The following is a 15,882-nucleotide window of genomic DNA, read 5'->3' on the forward strand; positions in this document are numbered from 1 at the left end:
GGGTTCGATTACAAAGTCATATCCTAATCTATCTGTTTAGTGAGCGTTGTTCTTCCACACCCATTTTATGAAGTATAATGCGAAATAGGTGACATATCCAATACCTATTATGCATCATACATCACAAATGGGGTGAAAATCGAAAAAAATTAACACCAAGTAGATATTTGTTACTGAGGTGAATTATTTATTTTAAAAACAGATCAATACAAGTGTATCCTTTTTCACATATATTTTTTAATGATCCCTATTTCAGATCACAATATTTATATTAACACTTTTATTGTTCATAGTTGGAAGCCCCTTAAATGTCTAAAATGCCTTTGTATCCTGTAACATTAAGATGACTCTTCACTGGAACTAAGGGACCAAGTCCAAATCCTGAAAAACAGCCCCAGACCATTATCCTTCCTCCACCAAACTTTAAAGTAGACACTAAGGGGCTGATTTAACATGCTGCGAATGCAGCTGTTTGGCTCTCCAGAAACATAAGTTTAGAAGCAGCTGTCTAAGACCGCTGCTCCTTAACTCATCCGACACCGCTGAGGTGGCGGACAGTAATCTTCTAGATCAGATATGATCAGGATGATTGACACCCCCTGTTAGCGGCTGATTGGCCGCGAATGTGCAGGGGCATTGCATATGCATTTCACTAGAAATGCTTGTGCAATGATAAATGCCGACAGCGTATGCAGTCTGTATTTAGCGATGTCGGGCGAACATGATCCACTACAGCGGATCATGTCTGTCCAACATTTGCTAAATCAGCCCCTATGCATTCTTGTAGGTAGCATTCTCCTGGCATCACTCCAGAAAACATTTCCACTGCTTTAGAGTCCAGTAGCAGCAGGCTTTACACCACTCCACATCAACACGCGCAATGTCATTGGCTGAGCATTTTGTACATCTCCTCTACCATGGAAACCCAATTTATGAATATACAGTTCTTGTGCTGATGTTGCATCCAGAGGCAGTATGGAACTCAGTAGTGAATGATGCAGCAATTAGATGGCAGTCAGTTATGGAACTTTAAATAATGCCAGGGAGTACAATATCTTCTGTAGAAAGTGATGTCAGGCTAACCAAATGTGCTGAAACCTTCGGAGGATTTAAGCAATTGTGAACAAAACAATATTGAATTATTGAATATTTATTTAAATATATATATATATATATATATATATATATATATATATATATATATATATATACAGTATATATACAGGGAGTGCAGAATTATTAGGCAAATGAGTATTTTGACCACATCATCCTCTTTATGCATGTTGTCTTACTCCAAGCTGTATAGGCTCGAAAGCCTACTACCAATTAAGCATATTAGGTGATGTGCATCTCTGTAATGAGAAGGGGTGTGGTCTAATGACATCAACACCCTATATCAGGTGTGCATAATTATTAGGAAACTTCCTTTCCTTTGGCAAAATGGGTCAAAAGAAGGACTTGACAGGCTCAGAAAAGTCAAAAATAGTGAGATATCTTGCAGAGGGATGCAGCACTCTTAAAATTGCAAAGCTTCTGAAGCGTGATCATCGAACAATCAAGCGTTTCATTCAAAATAGTCAACAGGGTCGCAAGAAGTGTGTGGAAAAACCAAGGCGCAAAATAACTGCCCATGAACTGAGAAAAGTCAAGCGTGCAGCTGCCAAGATGCCACTTGCCACCAGTTTGGCCATATTTCAGAGCTGCAACATCACTGGAGTGCCCAAAAGCACAAGGTGTGCAATACTCAGAGACATGGCCAAGGTAAGAAAGGCTGAAAGACGACCACCACTGAACAAGACACACAAGCTGAAACGTCAAGACTGGGCAAAGAAATATCTCAAGACTGATTTTTCTAAGGTTTTATGGACTGATGAAATGAGAGTGAGTCTTGATGGGCCAGATGGATGGGCCCGTGGCTGGATTGGTAAAGGGCAGAGAGCTCCAGTCCGACTCAGACGCCAGCAAGGTGGAGGTGGAGTACTGGTTTGGGCTGGTATCATCAAAGATGAGCTTGTGGGGCCTTTTCGGGTTGAGGATGGAGTCAAGCTCAACTCCCAGTCCTACTGCCAGTTTCTGGAAGACACCTTCTTCAAGCAGTGGTACAGGAAGAAGTCTGCATCCTTCAAGAAAAACATGATTTTCATGCAGGACAATGCTCCATCACACGCGTCCAAGTACTCCACAGCGTGGCTGGCAAGAAAGGGTATAAAAGAAGAAAATCTAATGACATGGCCTCCTTGTTCACCTGATCTGAACCCCATTGAGAACCTGTGGTCCATCATCAAATGTGAGATTTACAAGGAGGGAAAACAGTACACCTCTCTGAACAGTGTCTGGGAGGCTGTGGTTGCTGCTGCACGCAATGTTGATGGTGAACAGATCAAAACACTGACAGAATCCATGGATGGCAGGCTTTTGAGTGTCCTTGCAAAGAAAGGTGGCTATATTGGTCACTGATTTGTTTTTGTTTTGTTTTTGAATGTCAGAAATGTATATTTGTGAATGTTGAGATGTTATATTGGTTTCACTGGTAAAAATAAATAATTGAAATGGGTATATATTTGTTTTTTGTTAAGTTGCCTAATAATTATTCACAGTAAAAGTCACCTGCACACACAGATATCCCCCTAAAATAGCTATAACTAAAAACAAACTAAAAACTACTTCCAAAACTATTCAGCTTTGATATTAATGAGTTTTTTGGGTTCATTGAGAACATGGTTGTTGTTCAATAATAAAGTTAATCCTCAAAAATACAACTTGCCTAATAATTCTGCACTCCCTGTATATATATATATATATATATATATATATATATATATATATATATATATATATATATATATATACTGTGCGTAGTATATATATATATATATATATATACTGTGTGTAGTATATATATATATATATATATATATATATATGTATAGATATATAATTTTAAAAAAAAATTGCTACTGTGGAAAGATTCTGTTCTGAGTATTTTCACCCTAGATATCACTCTAGATATCCGTCAAAGTGGGATCTTATGGTCTATTTCAGTTGTTTAGTTTTTCTATAGCGTTTATATTTCTGTTTCTTGCAATGATTGTTTAATTACCTTTAATATATATTTTTTTTTTTCAGGTTTGGTGATGACATTCCTGGGATGGAGGGTCTTGGAACCGGTAAGATGAATGAATCTAATTTTGTAATCATAATTGTAACATATATATATATACTGTATATATATATATATATATATATATATATACAGTATATATATATATATATATATATATATATATATATATATAGTATCTCACAAAAGTGAGCACGCCCCTCACATTTTTGTAAATATTTTATTAGATCTTTTCATGTGGCAATAATGAAGAAATTACACTTTGTAACAATGTAGTGAGTGTATAGCCTGTATAGCAGTGTAAATTTGTTGTCCCCTCAAAGTAGCTCAACAAGCAGCCATTAATGTATAAACCGTTGGTAACAAAAGTATGTACACCCCTAAGTGGAAATGTCCAAATTTGGCCCAATTAGTCATTTTCCCTCCCAGGTGTAATGTGACTCGTTAGTGTTACAAGGTTTCAGGAGTGAATGGTTGAGCAGGTGTGTCAAATTTGGTGTTATCGCTCTCACACTTTCTCATACTAGTCACTGGAAGTTCAACATGGCACCTCATGGCAAATAATTCACTGAGGATCTGAAAAAAAGAATTGTTGCTCTGCATAAAGATGGCCTAGGCTATAAGAAGATTGCCAAGACCCTGAAACTGAGCTGCAGCATGGTGGGCAAGACCATACAACAGTTTCACAGGACAGGTTCCACTCAGATTAGGCCTCGCCATGGTTGACCAAAGAAGTTGATTGCACGTGCTCAGCGTCATATCCAGAGGTTGTCTTTGGGAAATAGACGTATGAGTGCTGCCAGTATTGCTGCAGAGGTTGAAGGGGTGGGGGGTCAGCCTGTCAGTGCTCAGACCATACGCCGCACACTGCATCAAATTGGTCTGCATGGCTGTTGTCCCAGAAGGAAGCCTCTTCTAAAGATGATGCACAAGAAAGCCCGCAAACAGTTTGCTGAAGACAAGCAGACTAAGGACATGGATTACTGGAACCATGTCCTGTGGTCCGATAAGACCAAGATAAACTTATTTGGTTCAGATGGTGTCAAGCGTGTGTGGTGGCAACCAGATGAGGAGTACAAAGACAAGTGTGTCTTGCCTACAGTCAAGCATGGTGGTGGGAGTGTCATGGTCTGGGCCTGCATGAGTGCTGCCGGCACTGGGGAGCTACAGTTCATTGAGGGAACCATGAATGCCAACATGTACTGTGACATACTGAAGCAGAACATGATCCCCCTCCCTTCAGAGACAGGGCCGCAGGGCTGTATTGCAACATGATAACGACCCCAAACACACTTCCAAAACGACCACTGCCTAACTAAAGAATCTGAGGGTAAAGGTGATGGACTGGCCAAGCATGTCTCCAGACCTAAACCCTATTGAGCATCTGTGGGGCATCCTCAAACGGAAGGTGGGGGAGCGCAAGGTCTCTAACATCCACCAGCTCAGTGATGTTGTCATGGAGGAGTGGAAGAGGACTCCAGTGGCAACCTGGTGAACTCCATGCCCAAGAGGGTAAAGCAGTGCTGGAAAATAATGGTGGTCACACAAAATATTGACCATTGGCCCAATTTAGGGGTGTACTCACTTTTGTTGCCAACGGTTTAGACATTAATGGCTGTGTGTTGAGTTATTTTGAGGGGACAGCAAATTTACACTGTTATACAGGCTGTACACTCACTACTTTATATTGTAGCAAAGTGTCATTTCTTCAGTGTTGTCACATGAAAAGATCTAATAAAATATTTACAAAAATGTGAGGGGTGTACTCACTTTTGTGAGATACTGTGTATATATGTATTTATATAACTTTGGATTGAGTGACTTGATTTTTGTCAAATGGGGAATTCTTGTGCTCAGTGACTGCAAATGTTAAAATTAGTTCAGTATTTGCCATTAATAAGCAATGAAAAAAGTTTACAACATTCAAGTTTTAACATTCAACACTTGCATTTTTTTATTTATTTTTTGTTTTACAAAAATTGGTATGTGGGCAGATTTTATTGAGAGGATGTCACTGTTTTTGTTTGATTTAAAAGTTATGTGTAGTTTGAAAAATAAAAAGGGTGAATTTGTTAAGTGTGAGTTGCATATAATTTAAATCTACCGCAGTAGAGACTTTCAGAACCATCAGCCATGTTTCTTAAGGGAACAGCCAGTTTGAAGCTTTCATTATTTAAAACATTATAATAATATTTCTTATATTTAACTGTTTTTGAGCCTGTAAATTTTAAACTTTTCTGGAGGTAGGACTGCCAGTTCATCCAGGGTCCGCTCCAGAACGAATGAAATGGGGGAGCATTTTTTTTCACGAGGGGGCACGCATTTAAAAAGCATGTATGAGAGTCAAAATAAGACCAGACATACTGTGGCAGTCCAGGGGTTACATTTATCAGATCTCTGGCTGTGCAGGAGTTAGATTTGTTTATATTTCTGGAAGTGCAGCGGTTACATGTGTCATATCTCAAGGAGTATAGGGGTTACGTTTATAAGATGTCTGGCAGTGCCGCAGCAGTTACATTTACCAGATTTATGGCAGTGCAGGGGTTACATTTGTCATATCTCAGGAATGTCTCCCACATATGACACAGCCAGTGGACACTGTTTGCATGTGTAGCTCTACCAATGATCCTACTAATGATCAAATAAGCTTTTACTTGACAATAAGTTTGAGTGCCAAGCAGTACATTACTTGTACAGATATTATTAATGATATTTACCAGCACACACACAGTATATACAGTATGTATATACACACATATACACACACACACATACACACACACACTGTGTATATAAAAAGGGCACTCTCAGGGTTTATTTAGAAGATGAATAGTTTCTTTATTCAGTAGAATCACTAATACATGGTTGACGTTTCGGCCCTCAGTTGGGCCTTCATCAGGACAATTATAATCTCCCTGCTCAGGGTGGTTCCCCGATCCGACGCCCGAGCCCGGAAAGGTATATATATATATATATATATATATATATATATATATACAGTGTGTGTATTGTGTGTGTGTGTATATATATATATATATAATAAAACAACCTTGGGGACAAATAGGAGATGTTTTGAAACATGTAAATAATAAACATAAGGCTATTTCACTCATTATCCCACAGCTACATTTGAAGTTTGTGTAATTGAGCACCTATAATCTGACACACATTTTACACTGATCACTGCAGATAAAGCAGACACAATGCACACTTGTTTTGTGTGACCTGCAGTGGGGAAACCAAGGAATTCCCAATTTGCCTCTTTATCTGTGGCTGCCAGGATATAAAGCACAATTGGGAAGGGATACTACTCTCACACACACATTGGTTATACGGCTATGTTTTCACAAAATTACTTCTGCCTTCCCTCTCACTGACTGTTAGCTTCTCCCAGCACTTTCTGCAGTGGTCTGATGATGTCATCATCTCACTTCAGCTCTATAGTAAGTGGGCTAGCAGGAGGAGGGGCATTGCAAGCCCTAGGTTAACTGTGAGAGCACCAGCAGGGAAATGCAACTTTGTTATCTGGTTGTAAAAAGAAGAGAGTAAAGAGATTAGCTGGGCCCCCCAGTGGCGGATCTCCAGGGTCCAGTGGCTGCAAATGGTTGATGCGACATTTGGGACCCTGGACATTCCGTCACTTTTAAAATGTAATTTTTTTTTAAAAGCTCTTCTTTTGCCCTGGGGGGCACAGCATTCCATTTGGGGGGGCATTGCCCCCCCAATGCCCCCCTTAGAGCCGACCCTGAGTTCATCGATCCCTCTAGTCTGTCAGGAAGGAGCAGTAAGTGCGGCTTTAAATTCACATACAAGAAACTGTCTCCAACAGTAGATTCTAGTGGACATATGCACACATGTAGCTAATTTAAACATGCTCAGTGATTGTCCGTTTTTAAATGCCACTCACAGAGCTAAAACATGTCTTCCACCCTGGAAGGTCTAGGCTGTGGCAGTAAATCTGAGGTCTGAGAACCATGTGGCTACCATTAAGGGTTGGACTGCAACCACAGGCCAACTTGTTATTGGAGAAACAGGCCGATGTGGAGACAGATTGAGCTGAAGAAGTGCAATAAGGATCATCATTAAAAACACTCATATCATTATCAAGAGTCCCAAGTATTAAGATTCTCACTATTCTTCTTACAAGGTTAAAAGCCCAACTTTGAGGTTAACCAGTTAGTAAGGTTATAGCAGTTCTCTGTAAGTCCTGTGTTTTGCAGATAACAACATTTTACAGGCCGTGGTGAAACTCCGGAACTGCTGACAAACACCATTAAATTCCTCCAGTAAGGGTAGACATGGCTCAGCAAAAGTCAGGCAACTGGGTTGCTGAAGGCCAGAGGCTCATGACTAACTTACTCATTCAGCTGCTGAAGTAACTGGGGCAGGATGTACACTTGGAGAAACTGTAGAATCCTGTAACAGTTTTAAGTGAAAGTCCTGCAAGTCCTGCAGAGTATGCACCAATGTAGAATTCTGTTGAGACAGAATTGTAATATTATTCACCCTCTCTGGCTCTATCTGGCCTTGGTTATTATATAATGGAGCAGAAACCAGTCAGCATCATAGCAGAAGGGTAATCCATAAACAGGTCAGAGGTAAGAACGAGAAAAGCCATCCAAACCATGTGTCAGAAGAAGATAATAAGAATAGAACAAAAGCCATGCAAAATAACCAAGCACTGAATGGAAGTCTGAGATTAACTTTTAACACATCCCATTCAGAATTGGTGCCAGGAACAAGGCCACTTACAAGTGTTAAAGGTATAAGGCACACTAAGAATAGCACACAAGCTTAGTTAAAAATGCACAACCCAGGCAGAAGAGTATACAGAGAGCCAGCCGTGGTAATCATTAATTAGTGTGGCTCCAGGCTCTGACTGCGGCAGTCCTTCTTCTAATAGTGCAGCTGCTGACTTCATCCTCAGAAACAGTGTGGCATCTAGGAGTTACATTTTCAGCCATAAATGGTTCTCACAACTAAATGCTTACAAAGTGGTTTTGATCTCAGCTTCTGAAGGGGTTAAAAGGGATTCTCCCAGATGAAGTGCCCAATGCCTGGTGCAGCAGAAGACAAAGCTGAGGAATGAAATATTTGTAAGGCAGGGGCAACTGGCAGATGTGTATGTAAAATTATACAGATGTGCAGCCGGCGAAAGACATCTGCATCACTTCCATCACTAATCTTTGGCAGCTCAGGGTTTAAGGATACCGGCATCACTTCTATCACTAATTACTCATGGATTAATGTCAACTATTTTTGTTCAGAGGAGGGATAGAAGATAGATGTCTTTATGTATGTGTGTATACAGTATATGTAGATATGTGTGTGTGTTTAAATGTCTGTGTGTGCTTGTGTGTATATATGTATGTTTGTCTGGCTATGTATGTTCAGATGTCAGTGTGTATGTGTTCATATGTACATATGTTTGTGTGTGTGCATATTTCTATGTGTGTATGTGTACATATGTTTGTGTGTGCATATGTCTATGTGTGTATGTGTACATATGTTTGTGTGTGCATATGTCTATGACCTCTAGTTATCAAGCCGTCAACCGCAAATATGCTGGAATTCCGCAGTGTATTTGTGGCGAGACTGATTCGCCATAGTTATCAAGCCCTACAGCCCGGCAAAAGTAGAATTTAGTGACGTAACATACAATCTGCCGGACTCAGTCCGACACAGATCGATGCTTACATCACTACATATGTTCCGAACGCAAGTTTGGCAAATTTTGACTACTTTTGGTAGTTATCAAATACCTACCAGGTACGCTCGCCAGCGTACCTAGTTTTCAATCCGCCGCCCTGGAGGTGGCGGATCCCATAGGAATCAATGGGAGTCTGACAGCAGCGAGAGCTCATGTTCGCTGCTGCCCGATATCCCATTGATTTCTATGGGAAGTGTCTGCACCTAACACCCTAACATGTACCCTGAGTCTAAACACCCCTAATCTGCCCCCCCCTACACAGCTGCCACCTACTTTATACTTATTAAACCCTAAACCGCCGCTCCCGGACCCCGCCGCCACTATAATAAACTTATTACCCCCTAAACCGCCGCTCCCGGACCCCGCCCCCACTATAATAAACGTATTAACCCCTAAACTGCCGCTCCCGGATCCCGTCACAACTATAATAAACTTATTAACCCCTAAACCGCCGCTCCCAGACCCCGTCACAACTATAATAAACTTATTAACCCCTAAACCGTCGCTCCCGGACCCTGCTGCAACTAAATAAATATATTAACCCCTAAAGCGCCGCTCCTGGACCCTGCCGCCACCTATATTACATTTATTAACCCCTATCCTGCCCCCCCTACACTGCCGCCACCTACAGTACATTGATTAACCCCTAATCTACTCCCCCTACACCGCCGCCAATATATTAAATGAATTAACCCCAAAACCTTAGTCTAACCCTAACCCTAACAACCCCCTAACTTAAATATTATTTAAATTAATCTAAATAAATATTCCTATAATTAAATAAAGTATTCCTATTTAAAACTAAATACTTACCTATAAAATAAACCCTAAGATAGCTACAATCTAATTAATAATTACATTATAGCTATTTTAGGGTTTATTTTTATTTTACAAGCAACTTTGTATTTATTTTAACTAGGTACAATAGCTATTAAATAGTTATTAACTATTTAATAGCTACCTAGCTAAAATAACTTCAAAATTACCTGTAAAATAAATCCTAACCTAAGTTACAAATACACCTAACACTACACTATCAATAAATTAATTAAATAAATTATTTACAATTATCTATAATAAAATACAATTAAATAAACTAAACTCTATTACAAAAAAACAAGCACTAAATTACAAAAAATAAAAAAATATTACAAGAAGTTTAATCTAATTGCACCTAATCTAAGCCCCCTAATAAAATAAAAAAGCCCCCCAAAATAATAAAATTCCCTATCCTAAACTAAATTACAAATAGTAGTAATCAGCTCTTTTACCAGCCCTTAAAAGGGCCTTTTGCGGGGCATTGCCCCAAAGTAATCAGCACTTTTACCTGTAAAAAAGAAATACAATACCCCCCGAACATTACAACCCACCACCCACACACCCCTACTCTAAAACCCACCCGATCCCCCCTTAAAAAACCTAACACTACCCCATTGAAGATCACCCTACCTTGAGCCGTGTTCACCCAGCCGGGCACTACTGGTCATCTGATGTGGCAGAAGAGGACATCCGGACCGGCAGAAGTATTCATCCGATCGGGGCAGAAGAGGTCCTTCATCCGGCAGAAATCTTCATCCAAGCGGCATCTTCTATCTTCATCCTTGCGGCGATGAGCGGCTCCATCTTGAAGACCTCCAGCACGGGACATCCTCCTTGGCCGATGACTACCCGACGAATAACTGGTCCTTTAAATGATGTCATCCAAGATGGCGTCCCTCGAATTCTGATTGGCTGATAGGATTCTATCAGCCAATCGGAATTAAGGTAGGAAAAATCTGATTGGCTGATGTAATCAGCCAATCGGATTGAAGTTCAATCCGATTGGCTGATTGGATCCTATCAGCCAATCGGAAATCGAGGGACACCATCTTGGATGACGTCATTTAAAGGACCAGTCATTCGTTGGGTAGTCGTCGGCCAAGGAGGATGTTCCGCGCTGGAGGTCTTCAAGATGGAGCCGCTCATCACCGCAAGGAAGAAGATAGAAGATGCCGCTTGGATGAAGATTTCTGCCGGATGGAGGAACTCTTCTGCCCCGATCGGATGAAGACTTCTGCCGGTCCGGATGTCCTCTTCTGCCGCATCGGATGACCAGTGGTGCCCGGCTGGGTGAACACGGCTCAAGGTAGGGTGATCTTCAATGGAGTAGTGTTAGGTTTATTTAAGGGGGGATCGGGTGGGTTTTAGAGTAGGGGTGCATGGGTGGTGGGTTGTAATTTTGGGGGCTATTGTATTTCTTTTTTTTACAGGTAAAAGAGCTGATTACTTTGGGGCAATGCCCCTCAAAAGGCCCTTTTAAGGGCTGGTAAAAGAGCTGATTACTACTATTTGTAATTTAGTTTAGGATAGGGAATTTTATTATTTTGAGGGGCTTTTTTATTTTATTAGGGGACTTAGATTAGGTGTAATTAGATTAAACTTATAATATTTTTTTATTTTTTGTAATTTAGTGTTTGTTTTTTTATAATATAGTTTAGTTTATTTAATTGTATTTTATATTAGATAATTGTAGTTAATTTATTTAATTTATTGATAGTGTAGTGTTAGGTGTATTTGTAACTTAGGTTAGGATTTATTTTACAGGTAATTTTGAAGTTATTTTAGCTAGGTAGCTATTAAATAGTTAATAACTATTTAATAGCTATTGTACCTAGTTAAAATAAATACAAAGTTGCCTGTAAAATAAAAATAAACCCTAAAATAGCTATAATGTAATTATTAGTTATATTGTAGCTATCTTAGGGTTTATTTTATAGGTAAGTATTTAGTTTTAAATAGGAATAATTTATTTAATTATAGGAATATTTTTTTAGATTAATCTAAATAATATTTAAGTTAGGGGGGTGTTAGGGTTAGGGTTAGACGTAGGTTTTGGTGTTAATTCATTTAATATATTGGTGGCGGTGTAGGGGGTAGATTAGGGGTTAATCAATGTACTGTAGGTGGCGGCTGTGTAGGGGGGGCAGGAAAGGGGTTAATAAATGTAATGTAGGTGGCGGCGGGGTCCAAGTGCGGCAGTTTAGGGGTTCAACAATTAATTTATTTGCGGCGATGTCCAGGATCGGCAGGATAGGGGTTAATAACTTTATGTAGGTGGCGGCGGTATAGGGGGCGGCAGATTAGCGGTTAATAGGTATAATGTAGGTGGCTGCGGGGTTCAGGAGCGGCGGTTTAGGGGTTAATAAGTATAAAGTAGGTGGCGGCAGTGTAGGGGGGCAGATTAGGGGTTAAGAGGTATAATGTAGGTGGTGACGAGGTCCGGGAGCGGCGGTTTAGGGGTTAATATATTTATTATAGTTGAGGCGGGGTTCAGGAGCGGCGGTTTAGGGGTTAATAACTTTATTTAGGTGCGGGGGGCTCCGGGAGCGGCTGTTTAGGGGGTATAACAGTATAGTATAGTGTGGGTGCTTAGTGACAGGCTAGCAAGAAAGCTGCAAAGAAGCCGATGAGCAGCGGGATCAATGACTGTCATTTAACAACAGACCGCTGCTCATCGCACCGTACTTGGTGCATGGCTTCTTGACAGCTTTCTTGATAACTTTGGCGAACGTATTCAGGTCCACGGCGGCGATGTAAGGCGAGCTTAGGCGAGCGTATTGGGCTGGGGAATGCAGGTAAGTAGACAGCTTGATAACTAGAGGCCTATGTGTGTATGTGTGCATATGTTTGTGTGTGTGCATGTGTCTATGTGTGTATACATATGTAATGTATAAGATAAATATCTAAATTTGTTCCACACAGTATATAATGAAGCTAATCACTTTTCAAAAATGTTTGATTTAATGTGGAAAAGAACCAAGGGGCCGTAAAGATAGTGTGCTAGAACATCAATTGAATAAAGGAAATATTATCTCCAATATATGATTTGATAGATACCTTTAGTCCCACTCACTTTTGTTTTATTCACTTTCATGGTGTAAAACAAGTTAAACATTATAAGAAAGGAGGTAAAAGGGATTTGATAAGAAAGAACCTAAAAGGGACACTAAACTCCAAATTAAAGTTTTGAATTTAAATAGAGCATACATTTTTATTTTTAAATATTCCAATTTACCTCCATTATCAAAATGTATACACACTTTCTGAGGCACCAGATCCTACTGAGCATGTGCAAGAATTCACAGTATATATGTAAATGATGTTTGTTATTGGCTTGTGGCTGCCACATGATGCAAGAGAAGGGAAAATGGAATTAACTGTAAATATTTTTTTAGAAAAAATGTACTACCCATTTGAAATTTAAAATAAGTAGTAATGTAGTTGTCAAATGCACAGGTCTACTATATTTAACAGTCCTTTAATGGATGTTGTTTTTCTTCTTTTAACACATTACATTTTCTTTGCATTTCTTTCTACCATATATGTCCAAAAATAATATAACCCTGTGTTCTCTTACAGATATCACTGTCATTTGCCCTTGGGAGGCATTCAGTCACCTTGAATTACATGAACTGGCTCAGTTTGGAATCATCTGATTCTGAAAAACATCAATCAGAAATGACATCAATAGTTCTTATTTTTTAGTCAAAGAAATCTATATTATATATAAATATATATATATATATATATATATATATATATATACATCAAATCTTTATAAGTAGTATGTTTATGACACTAAAATATGGAATTTCTGTTAAAAATGTGAATTTCTTTTTCTGTACTAAACACGTTTACAAAATTGGGGAAACAAAAATGAATATGTTAGACAGTTATTGTTTTTATTTAGCAAAAGATTAATCGAATACTAATGTACTACATGTGGTATGATAAAGAATTTAATAAAAAAAGAATGACAATGGGACTTGGACGTAAAGGAAGTTGTATTATTTATCAAGCATTAAATAGATAAAAAGAAATCAGTACATACAAAACATCTATAGACTATGTTCCACTATTTATTGAGAGAATTTTTAGCATTTTTGCTATCACTCCACTTAAACAGAAATAGAGCCTTGTGTTTTTGTATTTACCTTTCAAAACTATTTATATTTTGCAAGTAGACAACCCAGGGTATTGATCTAGGCCCATTTTGATATATTTCAAGCCACCATTTCACCCCCAAATGTGATCATATAAAAAAAAATCATTAACTTTTTCACAAACTTTGGGTTTTTCACTGAAATTATTTACATGCCACTTGTGCAATCATGGCACAAATTATTGTAAAAGCTTCTCTGTGATCCCCTTTATTCAGAAATAGCAGACATACATTGCTTTGCCATTGCGTTTTGGTTATTAGAAGGTTGCTAATTCCAGCTGTGCATCACACTTCTATTATTCCCAGCAGTGAAGGAGTTAATTAGGTAGCTTGTAATGTTATATTTAGCTTTACTGTTGAGATTTCCCTCCCACCTGACACTTGCTACCCCCTGATCCCGATGATGATACCTCCCAAACATTTCTCTTCCTTCCCTCTCCTCCCAGTGGTCATCCACATCTTAGGTACTGGTAGACAGTCTGCCAATGTGAAAATTTAAGGCATTTTTTTTATTTTATTTTTTCTGCAGTGTAGGATCCCCCCTTACCATCCAACCTCCCTGATCCCTCCCAAACAGCTCTCTAAACCTTGCCCCTCTAACTAGTGTGGCCATCTTAGGTACTGGCAGCTGTATGCCAGTGCCTATAAAAACGTTTTTTTTGTAAAAAAATGTTTTATATTTTTTTATTTTCTGTAGTGGTCCCCCCTCCACGATCATTAGGTAGGGCCCCTCCACACTACCATTTTTTTGTAGCAAAGCACCCCCTCCCTACCTCTCCCTTTATTTTATTTTTTTCTGTGTTTCCTCCTCCTCCTCCCTCCCCCTCCACTGTTGGGCCGCCACCCTCCCAGATTCTCTCCCACTCCTCCCACCGGCACCAGCAGATGAGCGTTACAGATGGTGAAACACACAGTATCACAGTCTGTAACGATCTGGCATCTGCCCTCATATAGAACCGGAGCACCAATCGTGCTCCTGTTCCACATGCGGGCAGATGCCTGGAGCTCAGAAACTCCAGCTCTCTGCTGTAACTTAACAGCCGAGACTGCTGGTGCTTCCTGAAGCTCCAACGTATATATACATTGTGTGGCACAAAAAGCAAAATACTGCATGAAGTATATATACGTCTTTTTCGGGTGAAGGGGTTAAATAAGGGGTATCAAGTTTGCATTTTAATGGGGCAACATAGGGGATATACCACCAATATGTTGTTTCATATGGCAATGGTTCTGTAAGGTGATCGCTGTTACCATGGTGATTAAATGACAGCTTCCTGGTTATGTGACCCCTCCTTTTAAAGAGGAGACTCTCCTCTTTGAAAATAGGGTTCACTTGCCATGTTTTGGTATGCTACAGTCCTAGTGCACATTATTACACATTTTATGTTATTTGACATATTGCACTTCTCAAGAGGGACTTCTATAAAAACTTTATCTTTATTAATATCAGAATTAAAAATCCATATTGCACAAAAACATCAATAAAAATGCATCATGAAACCTGCAGATGGGCTTGCCTTAGCCTTACTCATAGTCAACTTTAACCCTTAACATTTCACTTTTTTATACACACTTGTTTTTATTGGTTCCTGCACCCCTAGTATTGGGCCAATTGGAAGTTTCACAATCAGCTGTAATTGAGAATTCTAAATTAAGTAACTGAAGCATAGCAGCATGTTAATAATTAAAAAAAGCATAAATATCATATACAACATAATATAATATAATAAAATGTAATATACAGCATTTTCACATTACTGATAGTCAGAGCATTAGGGTTATGTTTGCATTCTTAATCTTGTTATGTAGGTATGTACTGCAGTATCCCATCTATTATAATATGAATAAATATGCTTAACCACTAGATGACAATATACTGCTTTCGTTTGTGCTGTTTGAAATGTTGTAATGCTGTAAAATGCCAGATAATTCTTATATAAGCTTAACTATTTGTATTTCTTAAATCATAATTAAACAGTTATTCCAACTCCTGTAAAATTCATATAGTTGTTATAATTGAAGACAATTGAATGAATGAATAATGTAGTTGGCATAAATGTATAATCATTG

The 15,882-nt window shown here is 39.0% G+C and overlaps 1 protein-coding gene across 1 annotated transcript in view; it reads left to right on the forward strand.

The window, feature by feature from the left end:
* Window positions 1–13,306, forward strand: part of PDE6H (phosphodiesterase 6H) — a 44,265-nt gene extending 30,959 nt beyond the window's left edge. The window contains exons 2-3 of the mRNA XM_053689004.1: window positions 3,127–3,167; window positions 13,230–13,306. Of these exons, the coding sequence (XP_053544979.1) occupies window positions 3,127–3,167; window positions 13,230–13,306 (118 nt within the window). The remainder of the gene's footprint in view (window positions 1–3,126; window positions 3,168–13,229) is intronic.
* Window positions 13,307–15,882: the final 2,576 nt, after the last annotated feature.

This window comes from Bombina bombina, chromosome 7, assembly GCF_027579735.1.
Source record: "Bombina bombina isolate aBomBom1 chromosome 7, aBomBom1.pri, whole genome shotgun sequence".
NCBI classification, from domain to species: Eukaryota; Metazoa; Chordata; class Amphibia; order Anura; family Bombinatoridae; genus Bombina; species Bombina bombina.